We start from the raw sequence: 12,638 nt of genomic DNA, 5'->3' as shown, positions 1-12,638 counted from the left end.
CTATTCCAACTCATGTACCTTAGTCTACTGCTATCTTAAAAAGGTCATTCATTGACATTACTGACAAACAGGGCGCGTCCAAGAAGCCAAGAACGGAAGGCGCGCCCTCCGTTCTTATGTTGCTCTGAACTATCTTGGCCCGTGGGGCTCCTTTCATGTTACTGATGAAGAAGTGGAGAATTTGGCAAGCCATGAGTCTGTAGGATGCCACCAAGGCTTCTATTAAGGCTTCTTTCCAACTAGTCATCCACTCCAGCCAGGTGGTGGACAAGCTTCTAGAAGAAAGGGCGTGCCATGAAAGGCTGAAAGGTGATAACAACATTCTGCAGAATACCCTGAAGGACAAAGACCTCCTCCATGCCAAGGATATCAAGGCCAAAGATTCTGAAATCTCCTTTCTCAAGGGCGAGGTAGCCAACTTAATTTCTCAGCTTGAAAATGCCAACAAGAAGACTACTTTGCTTCACACTGAGTTGGGTGGTGCCAATCTAAGGATTGAGTACCTTGAGGAGCAGTAGAAAGAAGGATGGCCTGATGAGAAGAGGGAGGTCACAGATGCAGCCTTTGATAATGGATTCCACTTCTACAGGGTCGGATTCATTGCCAACGATCCTGACTATACTTTTGAAAAGTTTGGGGAGGAGACCATGGCTGAGATGGTGGAGTTCAAGAGAGAATATGCTGCGGAGATTAAGGCAAGAAGGATTGAGCTTAGGCTAGAGGAAGAGGAAGATGGCGCGCCCACAGAAGAGGCCCCTAAGGACGCGCCTGAAGTTGACCTACAATTCCCCTCCAGTCTATTCCCCCTACTGAAAATGCCGAGGGCGCACCCTAATCTCCTTGTTTAGCCTTGTTTCTTTTAATCATGTTTTTAAATACTTTGAAATGTCAGCCCTCTTTTGATGTTGTGCAAAGTTGTATGACGATATGGTTTTTTTCTACTATTTGATTTTGCATTATGATTATCGTAAGGTTTCCTTAATCTCTTTTGGTCTGTGTACAAAACTCCTTTAAGGCGCCTCATCCATTAGGGCGCGCCTTGTTTTATATAGGTTTTTAGTTCTTTTTGAAACAATTATACATTTCTATATTTTAAACGTACAAAAACATGAGGCGCATTCTTTTGTAAGGGCGCGCCCTTATATCTTGCTCATAAATTTAGAATACAATACTTTTCTAAAGACAGATTACGTATGGTGTGCCTCAATGTGCCTTACAATATTTAGAGGACAATCTATCTTACACAAGAGTTTAAATGGACATCTCTTGTCTGTGTAGTTTAAATAACTTTTCCTTTATTGAAGTATTTCCTTGTTAGGGTGCGCCCTAACGTTTCTTTTAGAATATAAGTGCCAAGTAAACAAACAATTGAAGTAACTTTTTTCCTTTTATTGATAATGCGCTCTAGTGTAAAAATTACACAGTCCTATGGCTACTATGCTCTATGGGAAAATTATTTGAAAATTTTATCCTTCAGCTAGAGCCAAGGTTAGTAGTCATACATACTACCCCCTAGGCTAGGAGGAATTTATTTTCTACTAGTCTAATACATAAAAATCAATCGCAGAAATGAGGGGACAAGGCCACACCCTACTGATAATATTTTCTCAAGTGCTCTGCATTCCATGCTCGGGGGATAAGCTTGCCATCCAAGTCTTCCAAGCGATAAATCCCGTTCCAAAGTATATCCTTGACTTTGTATGGTCCTTCCCAATTAGTGCCAAGCACCCCGTGCTGAGCTATTTTTATTATTTGGCATGACCTTTCGCAATACAAGGTCTCCCACCTTATTTAGCATAGACTTCACTTTCTTATTAAAATACCTTGCAACTCTTTGCTGATATGCCGCGAGCTTTAATTGAGTATTCATTATAGCCTCATCCATCAAATCCAAGTGGAGCCTTTGATTAACTTCTGCATCTTCCTCTTTGAACAAATCCCTCCGTAGAGACCCAACTCCTATCTCTAGGGAAATCATAGCCTCATACCCATAAGTCAGCAAAAAGGGAGATTCCCCTGTAGTGGATCTCGGAGTTGTGTTATAAGACCAAAGGACCATGGGCATCTCTTCCAGCCAATCTTCTTTATTTTCTTCCATATTAGCCTTCAAGTATGTTTGATGATTTTGTTTATGGCTTCTGTTTGGCCATTGCTTTGCGGGTGATAAGCTGCAGCGAAATCTTTTTTGATGTTCAAGTCTTCACAAAGATTTCTTAACTCTTTACTGTCAATCTGCTTTTCGTTATCTGAGATGAGTTTATATGGAACACCAAATCTGCAGATTATGGAGTTGAAGACAAAATCCTTGATTTTCTTTGCTGTGATCATGGCTAGTGGCATAGCTTCTGCCCATTTCGTAAAATAATCCACAGCCACCATAACGTAATTCACACCCCCCTTGGCCTTGGGTAATTCCCCAATGAGATCAATTCCCCATAGAGCGAAAGGCCACGGACTGGTCATCGAAGTGATAGACGTTGCTGGAGTATTGGAATATTTAGAAAATCGCTGGCAACGATCACATGCCCTACCAAACTTGAAGGCATCTTCTTTCATTGTTGGTCAGTAATATCCTTGTCCGAGGAACTTTAATGCTAACGAACCAACCCTCGAGTGATTGCCACAAATACCTTCGTTCACCTCCCTAAGAATATAGTTTCCTTCCTCCAAGTCCACATATCATAACAGTGGTTGGTTAAAACCTCTTTTATACAGCACTCCGTCATATTCGACATACCTCGCAGCCTGATAGCGAAGGCGCCAAGCCTGTAATTTGTCTTATGGCAAAACACCCCTTCAAATATAGTTATGAATAGGAGTCATCCAATTTTCATGTGAGATCTCCCGTGTTTGGAGACTTCTGGAATACTTGGGATTTTTTGAATCCTCAAAGGAATTTGTCCAAGTTGGACACTGTCCATTTGCAACCCCATCTTTTCCAAGGTATCAGCATTGTTGTTTTCTTCCCTCAGTACACCTTCTAGCCTGGCACTTCCAAACCTTTCCAGTAGATGCTGCACATATCTCATATATAACTCTGTCCGAGATTCTCGGGCTTGGAAACCTCCGTTGACTTGGTTTACCACTAACTCTGAGTCACTCCGAGCGACCAAATTCATAACCCCCACTTCCAGAGCTATTTTCAAACCATTGATTAATGCTTCATACTCAGCATCGTTGTTAGTAACGTAAAATTTGAAGTGGATGGCACTCATCAAACGATGCCCTTACCGGGTTACCAAAACAATCCCGACATATGATCCATTATTATTCACAACCCCGTCAACATGCAAGATCCACCAAGGGTGTGGGAACTCTTCTGTCATGTCAACAGGAGGATTTCCTTGTCAGGAAGTTTCTGCCAACACTATAGACTTATTGTCTACTTCAGAGTCAAATTCAAGTATGAAATCAGCCAACGCTTGTCCCTTGATAGATGTACGAGGGCAATACTCCAAATCAAATTGTCCCAGCTCTATCGCCCACTTTAACATTCTTCCCGATGATTCCGGTTTATGTAAAATATGCCGGAGAGGATAAGCAGTGCGATCCTCTATTCGGTGAGCTTGGAAGTACGGCCTTAACTTTCATGCCGCAAGGATAAGTGCATACACCAATTTCTCCATGCCGGTATATCTAGTCTTTGCATCTAGCAACCTTTTGCTCATATAGTACACGGGCGATTGGTGGCTTGCTTCCTCTTTCACTAACACCACGCTAACGGAGTATTCTGAAACTGCCAGGTAAAGAATCAACGTGTCCCCTTCTTCTGGCTTGGCCAACATAGGAGGATATCCCAACTGCTCTTTGATTTTCAGAAAAGCCTCTTCACAATCTAAGGTCCACACGAAATCCTTCCCCATCACTTTAATTGCCTTAAAGAATTCCTTGCATCTATCCGATAACTTTGAGACAAATTGATTTAAAGCCGCAATCCTTCCCGTCAGGATTTGCACTTGCTTAACGCTGGCGGGAGATTTCATGTCCAACAGAGCTTTGATTTTTGCTGGGTTCGCCTTAATCCCTCGGTGGTTAACCATGAATCCCAAGAATTTTCCTGATTCCACGCCAAACACATACTTTTGAGGATTCAGCTTCATCCTATACTTTCTCAAAATATGGAACATCTCAGCCAAGTCTTCTATGTGATCTTCCGCCTTCTTAGATTTTACAAGCATATCATCCATGTAAACCTCCATCGTCATCCCGATCTGCCTCTTAAACATTTTATTTACTAATCTTTGATAAATGGCCCCATCATTGATCAAACCAAAGGTCATCCCAACGTAGTAATAGAGCCCTCTATCAGTAATAAAAGAGGTGTGCTCTTGGTCGGGCTCGTACATGAGGATTTGGTTATACCCAGAGTATGCATCCATGAAACTCAACAGAGCATGCCCTGCCGTGGCATCTACCAACTGGTCGATTCATGGCAAAGGGAAGCTATCCTTTGGACAGGCTTTATTTAGATCGGTGAAATCCACATACGGTCTCCACTTATCGTTAGGTTTTTTCACTAACACCGGATTTGCAAGACAATCCGGGTAGAAAGATTCCCCAATTAGTCCGACATCCAAGAGTCTATCCACCTCTTCTGCCAAGGCTACTGCCCTTTCTCAACTCACGGACCTTCACTTTTTCCTGATCCCCTTATGCTTGGGGTCAATATTCAAACGATGCACATAATTTTCGGGTCAATTCCCACCATATCAGAATGGTTCCACGCAAATACATCAAGGTTTGCCAAGAAAAATATTGAAAGCCCTTCTCTTAATCTCGGTTCCAACTGAGACCCAATTCCCAGAACTTTACTTGGATCTCTTTCATCAACTGGGATTTCAACTGTGTCTTCCGCTGGCCCCATTTTTTCTGTTGGCATTGGTATTTGTGGATCTAAGTCGAGCTGATTACGATCCTCATAATTTTGTATAGAAGGCACATCCTCTTGGAGATGAGCATCAACTTCTTTAGAAGGCACGCCCTGTATCACAGAGGCATCAACTTCCTTCGAATTTTCCGAGGATAAGGGCGCGCTCTCAGGGAGAGGGGCATCTACCTTATGTACATCTTTCCCAAGACTTTGTAAAATATCAAATCTTCCTTCGAGCCATTCCCCGTTGAAGTCTGCTTGGACTATGCCATTTAGGGGCTCTTCTTTCTTCAACATTTCAATCCTGATTGTGTCTTCTAAAAACAACATCGCTGGAGGTCATTCAGTGGGGCGCTCGTTTTCTTGCTCGATATAGTAATGGACTCGAATTTCCTCGATCGGCTGTTCGATGTTCTTCTCTCGCTCATCATCCGATGCATTTTCGCTGTGGGTATCCTTTCTCTTAAATCCCCTCATAGCTTGCATGTAGCATTCCCGTGAGTCATATTGAGAGCCCTTTATGCAACCCACACCATTTGGGGTTGGAAACTTAATGGTAAGGTGGTGGATCGAAGTGATGACCCTCATTTCCCTGAGAAAAGGTCGTCCTAGCAGCACGTTGTGGGATGACTCTTGATTTAGAACCTTGAACTCGAGCATCTTTATGACGGACAACGGACTTTCCCCCAAGGTACACGACAATAGAATTGATCCCATCACTTTAACTCCTGCGCCAGAGAAACCATAGACCCAAGAGTCTTCTCCCGACATGTCCCGATCCGGTAGCCCCATCTTCTTAAAGGTGCTGTAGTAGAGGATGTTTATCGAGTTTCCATTGTCTACGAAGGCTCTATGAATATTCTTGGTCCCGATCTGGATGGAAATGGCCAGTGCATCATTGTGGGGGTGATGCACCCACTGGGCGTTTGCTTCTCTGAAGGTGATATCCATGGACTCGCCCTTAAATACTTTGGGTGGTCGAGTTTCCACCCTTTGAATATCGGTAAGAGGTCTGAACCGGGCTTCCCTTGCGTACCTTGCCAAGGCTCTGTTACTGCATTCCATCCCAGGATCTCCTCCATAGATTGCTCGGATGCTGCTATCCCTGACGAACTTATTTTCTTCCAGAGTTTCGTTGTTCGACCCCCGTAGGGCTCGACCTCCCTCTTCCTTTACCCTGTCGGCGCCATCCTTATGCCCCCTTACTTCCTTAACTACCCATTCGCCAAGATATCCTTCCTTGATAAGAGCTTCGATCTCGTCCTTTAGTTGCCGACACTCATGTGTGTTGTGTCCAGATGACTCATGGTATTCACAATATTTTTTCTTATCTTTGCGTTGCCATGATGACAGAGCCTCAGGCTTTCTAAACGGCCCTCTATTATTGTTTACCTCAAAGATATGTTCAACATACGTGGCCAAATGGGTATATCTGCTTGCTCTGTGGTCATAGCTCGATGGAGGGCACCATTCCCTCCTTGTGGTTGTGGCATTTACCCGATTTAGGCTTCAACTACTCCTTCTATATCTCGGGCTTGGAGATTTGTCCATCTTCCTTGCTTTGCTTCTCTGACTTGCTTACAAAGTTGGTTGCACTTCCGCCAGAGACTGCTCTATGGCTTTTAATGATTCTGCCAATGCAAAGACATCTGCCAGAGTGGCCGGGTCTTTTCCCTGTAAATGCTTCCAGAAATCCGAGCCGACTCTTAGCACTGCTATCAAAAAGCTCTTCAAAGCTTCATCCGAAGCCCCTCTTACGCTGATGGACTCAGCGCTGAATCTTTTAAAGTAGGACGTTAAGCTTTTATTTTCCCTTTTCCTAACGTGAGAAAGAGTTTTAACAAAGGGAGCATAACTCACGGCGGCTTGGAACTTGGTCAGGAACAGGGTCTTCATTTGGTCCCAGGAAGTGATCACTCTCGGTCCGAACTTCTGAAACCATTGTTGGGCACTCTCCCCAAAAGTTTCCGCCAAGAAGCGACATCGAGCCAAGTCTGGGACTTGATACACATCCATCTCTATATTGAATCGGCCCAAGAATTCCACAGGATCTGAGCTTTTGTAACACCCCCAAATTCGGGGTCGGGGATCCGGGTTGTCACGAGTTCCATTTCCCTTAATAACACCCAATCTTAATAAATTATCAACTACTCTGTACTGTGACCCCACAATAAACACACACACCATAAGTTGTAGTCTCAGAGATTATCATCCAAAATTAATCACAAGTCATTTTATTCCACAATTACATGCCAATACACCTTAAACAAGTTTCTGAATAAATTTACATTTCTCTGCCATTATTACAACTCATAATATACATAAGTCTGGTTCATCATTAGTTGAAAACTTAGCCTATTGGTAATTTCTACCTCAGCTACAACGGCCTCAACGCTTCCAGAAAGCTGCGGAACGTTTCCTATCCGCTTGCGAATTGGGAGCTTGGTCCTGTTCATCTTATCTATCTGATGTTGTGTGATGAAAGAAGAAAGCAAGGGTGAGCAACAAGCCCACCAAAATAATATGTATAATGATTAACAATATATGAGCCTTCTCATAGTACTCATGAAAGTCTTGGTCAAAAGAAATGAACCAAGTTGATATCTTAATGCGATGAAGTCGTGAAATATTCAGTATATATATACATATATACTTTTCAAAATATGGGAAGTCCTCTTCCATGCATAATACACACAGAGTTCCAGTGTATAACTGTATAAAAATATCGTTGCAAGGTGATCTCATATATCTAACCTTGTCTCAACGTTTTTCTGAAAATCTTTGTCATGCATAAGATAATCATTTACTAGATATAAGTTTAAAAGATGAAGTTACAAGATACTCCAATATACTTATATCTTTTCCAAATACTACTTGAACTACCACCGTTCAAGTTATAATTAGTTTCAAAAGTACATCACGTAGATGAGACTACAAGATAATACTTGAATAGATTCAATCTTTGAAATATTATTGAATGAAATGAAGTTACGAGATACTTCATTAAGTCCCGATATATATATACACCTATATATATCTCTCATACATTTCCTGAAAACCTCTGTCATGTAAAGTATGAACAGAGTTGCAATATCCAATGAATTTGGAAAGAAAAGAAATTTTGGCATAAACCTGATATCTTGCTGACCAGGCAAAGATACCAATAAGTAACCTTTTCTACTAGTAGATGGTTGAATCCCCCACCGGTCATCACCCTGGCCATATAAGGACCTTGTGCTGGACCGCCACCCGGCCTCTTACGCGTTGATGGACTGCCACCCAGCCACTTACACTTTGATAGACCGTACCCCGGCCTGTCGCTTATGCCGACTCAATTAGATGGGCTTACTTCCCGAACGTTGGCTAAGTAGTCAATTCATTTATTTTCTCAAAACAGCAACCACGTTGCGAATGTAAAATGCACCACAGAGCTTGATCCCCCAGGTTTTGAGCGAGTATTTAAATCCCCTTTGAAAGGAAGATCTTAAATATAAAAATGAGTTTTGGGTTCCACTCTAACTTTAAAAATCATTTTGAAGACTCGAAAACATTTTTAAGAATGTTTGGAGTACTGCTGATTTATTAAAATAAATCAGTCCCGATATATTAGAAAATATCTGAATATTATTATTTAAATAATATTCTCATAAAGATAATCCTTATAAAAATAATTGAAGTAGAAGTTTTAAAACTCTTACTTGAATGAAAATTAAATAATGAAAGATATACTTATACAAAAGTACTATCTTTATTTGAATAATCGAAAATAAGATTGATTATCGAAACATTATTCTTTAATAAAATAAAGAATATATCTCAGCAAATAATCGGAGTCATAGATCCTCAAATAAATATTCAAATAATATTCAATAAATAAATTAAGTCACTCGAGTACCCTCGGCTCCACCATTTTTTATAATTTAACCATTACAAGTTTTAAGGCGATTCCTTCGCGAGTGTCTTACCAACTGCCTAACACTCTTACCATAATTGTTTCATACACTAATTAACCCTTTTTGGTCTTTAACCTATGTTTCAAAGTAAGGCGAGGGGAAAAGTTTCGTTCGCGAAACGCCGTTACTTAAAACGGTCGTTTCTCCTAAACCGTACATCGGAATCAAACGAACTACATATCAAAACGAAGCTCGTAACATGAACTATCTAAACATGGCAATGGTTATAATCTAGCAGGGAGTTCTCGGGTCCAAATATTATGAACAAAAGCAGTCTAAAGTAAATCGGACATTACGACGGCTATGTTTACGCGATTACCAATGTTTAAACTACTCCAATTAACCACCAACCAACTCATAACCATCAATACAACAAAACTTCACCTAAACCATACCACATCAGTCCATAATCTCCAAGGTTTTCAACTCAAACAACCATAATCAAGACCTATGAACTATAATCAAGCTTCAATTACCAAAACACTTCCAAATCAAACAAAACTACTAATAATCACAATCCATGCTTCTCATTTCACAAAACCAACCATTAAACTTACTAACAAATAAATTAAAGGCTAGGGTTTGAAGTTTATACCTTCCTTGGGAGGTGTTAAGTTGCTAGGAAGCCTTAGGGAGCCTCCTACAAGCTTGATCTTTCCAAAGAAATCAAGAACACAAAGTTAGGCTTTGAAGTTTCTAAAAGTCCGATTTAAAGAACTGTAAAATTGAGGGTCTTACCATGATTATTTGGACGAGACTTGTGAACAAGAGTTGTAGGCCATCTCAATACCTTTCCAATGAGCTATAGAACACAATATTTGAGTGAGAAATGAAGGAGATACAGCAGTTTTAGTGTGCTGGTTCTGTTTTGGCCGAGAGCAATGGAAATGGGGGAGGAAATGCTTTTGCTTTCTTGTGTTGGTGGAATAATGTGGTGGATAATGATGGGTTGTCTTGATATTTTACTAGGTTAATAATAAACAAAGGAGTTAGTGGAAGATGATCTCACCATTTGAATGAAATGAAGTTACGAGATACTTCATTAAGTCCCGATATATATATATACACCTATATATATCTCTCATATATTTCCTCAAAACCTCTGTCATGTAAAGTATGAACAGAGTTGCACTATCCAATGAATTTGGAAAGAAAAGAAATTTTGGCATAAATCTGATATCTTGCTGATCAGGCAAAGATACCAATAAGTACCCTTTTCTACTAGTAGATGGATGAATCCCCCACCGGTCATCACCCTGGCCACATAAGGACCTTGTGCTGGACCGCCACCTGGCCTCTTACGCGTTGATGGACTGCCACCCAGCCACTTACACTTTGATAGACCGTACCCCGGCCTGTCGCTTATGCCGACTCAAATAGATGGGCTTACTTCCCGAACGTTGGGTAAGTAATCAATTCATTTATTTTCTCAAAACAGCAACCACGTTGCGAATGTAAAATGCACCACAGAGCTGGATCCCCCAGATTTTGAGCGAGAATTTAAATCCCCTTTGAAAGGAAAATCTTAAATATAAAAATGAGTTTTGGGGTCCACTCTAACTTTAAAAATCATTTTGAAGACTCGAAAACATTTTTAAGAATGTTTGGAGTACTGCTGATTTATTAAAATAAATCAGTCCCGATATATTAGAAAATATCTGAATATTATTATTTAAATAATATTCTCATAAAGATAATCCTTATAAAAATAATTGAAGTAGAAGTTTTAAAACTCTTACTTGAATGAAAATTAAATAATCAAAGATATACTTATACAAAAGTACTATCTTTATTTGAATAATCGAAAATAAGTTTGATTATCGAAACATTATTCTTTAATAAAATAAAGAATATATCTCAGCAAATAATCGGAGTCATAGATCCTCAAATGAATATTCAAATAATATTCAATAAATAAATTAAGTCACTCGAGTACCCTCGGCTCCACCATTTTTTATAATTTAACCATTACAAGTTTTAAGGCGATTCCTTCACGAGTGTCTTACCAACTGCCTAACACTCTTACCATAATTGTTTCATACACTAATTAACCCTTTTTGGTCTTTAACCTATGTTTCAAAGTAAGGCAAGGGGAAAAGTTTCATTCGCGAAACGCCGTTACTTAAAACGGTCGTTTCTCCTAAACCGTACATCAGAATCAAACGAACTACATATCGAAACGAAGCTCGTAACATGAACTATCTAAACATGGCAATGGTCATAATCTAGAAGGGAGTTCTCGGGTCCAAATGTTATGAACAAAAGCAGTCTAAAGTAAATCGAACATTACGACGGCTATGTTTACGCGATTACCAATGTTTAAACTACTCCAATTAACCACCAACCAACTCATAACCATCAATACAACAAAACTTCACCTAAACCATACCACATCAGTCCATAATCTCCAAGGTTTTCAACTCAAACAACCACAATCAAGACCTATGAACTATAATCAAGCTTCAATTACCAAAACACTTCCAAATCAAATCAAACTACTAATAATCACAATCCATGCTTCTCATTTCACAAAACCAACCATTAAACTTACTAACAAATAAAGTAAAGGCTAGGGTTTGAAGTTTATACCTTCCTTGGGAGGTGTTAAGTTGCTAGGAAGCCTTAGGGAGCCTCCTACAAGCTTGATCTTTCCAAAGAAATCAAGAACACAAAGTTAGGCTTTGAAGTTTCTAAAAGTCCGATTTAAAGAACTGTAAAAATGAGGGTCTTACCGTGATTATTTGGACGAGACTTGTGAACAAGAGTTGTAGGCCATCTCAATACCTTTCCAATGAGCTATAGAACACAATATTTGAGTGATAATTGAAGGAGATACAGTAGTTTTAGTGTGCTGGTTCTGTTTTGGCCGAGAGCAATGGAAATGGGGGAGGAAATGCTTTTGCTTTCTTGTGTTGGTGGAATAATGTGGTGGATAATGATGGGTTGTCTTGATATTTTGCTAGGTTAATAATAAACAAAGGAGTTAGTGGAAGATGATCTCACCATTTGCCATGTGTTGGTGATTTGTGGTGAGATGAGATCATCCCTAGTTAACTATATAATTAACTAGCCATTCCTTCCTAACTATCACTTGGTTTCTTGTTTGATCAACCATCCACTTGCCTTGCCACTTGCAAAGGTATTTACAAGAGTCGTTATTCATTTCTTTGTCCGGTTATCACTCAATCTCGTTGATCGTTTGGTTAAATACCTTAATGGTTTTATTGATAAAATCTTCTTGGTATTTTTAATACCTAAATTAATTCTCCTTTATAATCCTTGAATTTAAAATCCTTCATCTTAATATTAATTCCTTAAATCCCTTAATGTCTGGTGGAAATCTCGGGGAAAAATAAAAGTGCTCGTTTTCAAAATCCGACAGCTTTTACATACACTTATTTTCTTTATGGAATACTAATACGATCTTAGAATTTCCATAACAGTACTCCTATATATCGTGGTCTGATAATTTTTCTTAATCAGCATTGTCAGCAAAAGTTACTATTCATCCGGGTTTCAAAAATCTCCAAAAATTGGGGTTATTACAGCTTCCATGGAAACGGAGATCGCTAGTAGTGTTGTGATATCTGCCCAGCAACTGCGCCTCTCTTACTGCCACAGAGAATGGAGAAGGAATTTCGGTTGTGGCTGTTACTCTGCCTTCCAAGTGGTTAAGCAGCCTTTTCAGATCATCCACATTGAAGGTTCCCACACCTGGGATAGTTTGCATGTGAGGCTGTGGACCTTGGGGCAGAGGCGGAGGTACTTCTGCCTGATTTCCACCTGGAGGAGTTTGTTGTTGGTTGGTGTTCTGG

General features: G+C 40.0%; 1 protein-coding gene across 1 annotated transcript; it reads right to left on the bottom strand.

The window, feature by feature from the left end:
- Positions 1–1,714: 1,714 nt before the first annotated feature.
- Positions 1,715–2,098, bottom strand: LOC141685427 (uncharacterized). Its single transcript, XM_074490529.1, has one exon. The coding sequence runs from the start codon at positions 2,096–2,098 to the stop codon at positions 1,715–1,717; it is 384 nt and encodes a 127-aa protein (XP_074346630.1).
- Between the last annotated feature and the right edge of the window lie 10,540 nt (positions 2,099–12,638).

This window comes from Apium graveolens, chromosome 9 (assembly GCF_009905375.1).
Source record: "Apium graveolens cultivar Ventura chromosome 9, ASM990537v1, whole genome shotgun sequence".
Taxonomy (NCBI): Eukaryota; Viridiplantae; Streptophyta; class Magnoliopsida; order Apiales; family Apiaceae; genus Apium; species Apium graveolens.
Note: the sequence above shows the minus strand (reverse complement) of the source record. Positions and strands in the feature narration are given on the sequence as shown.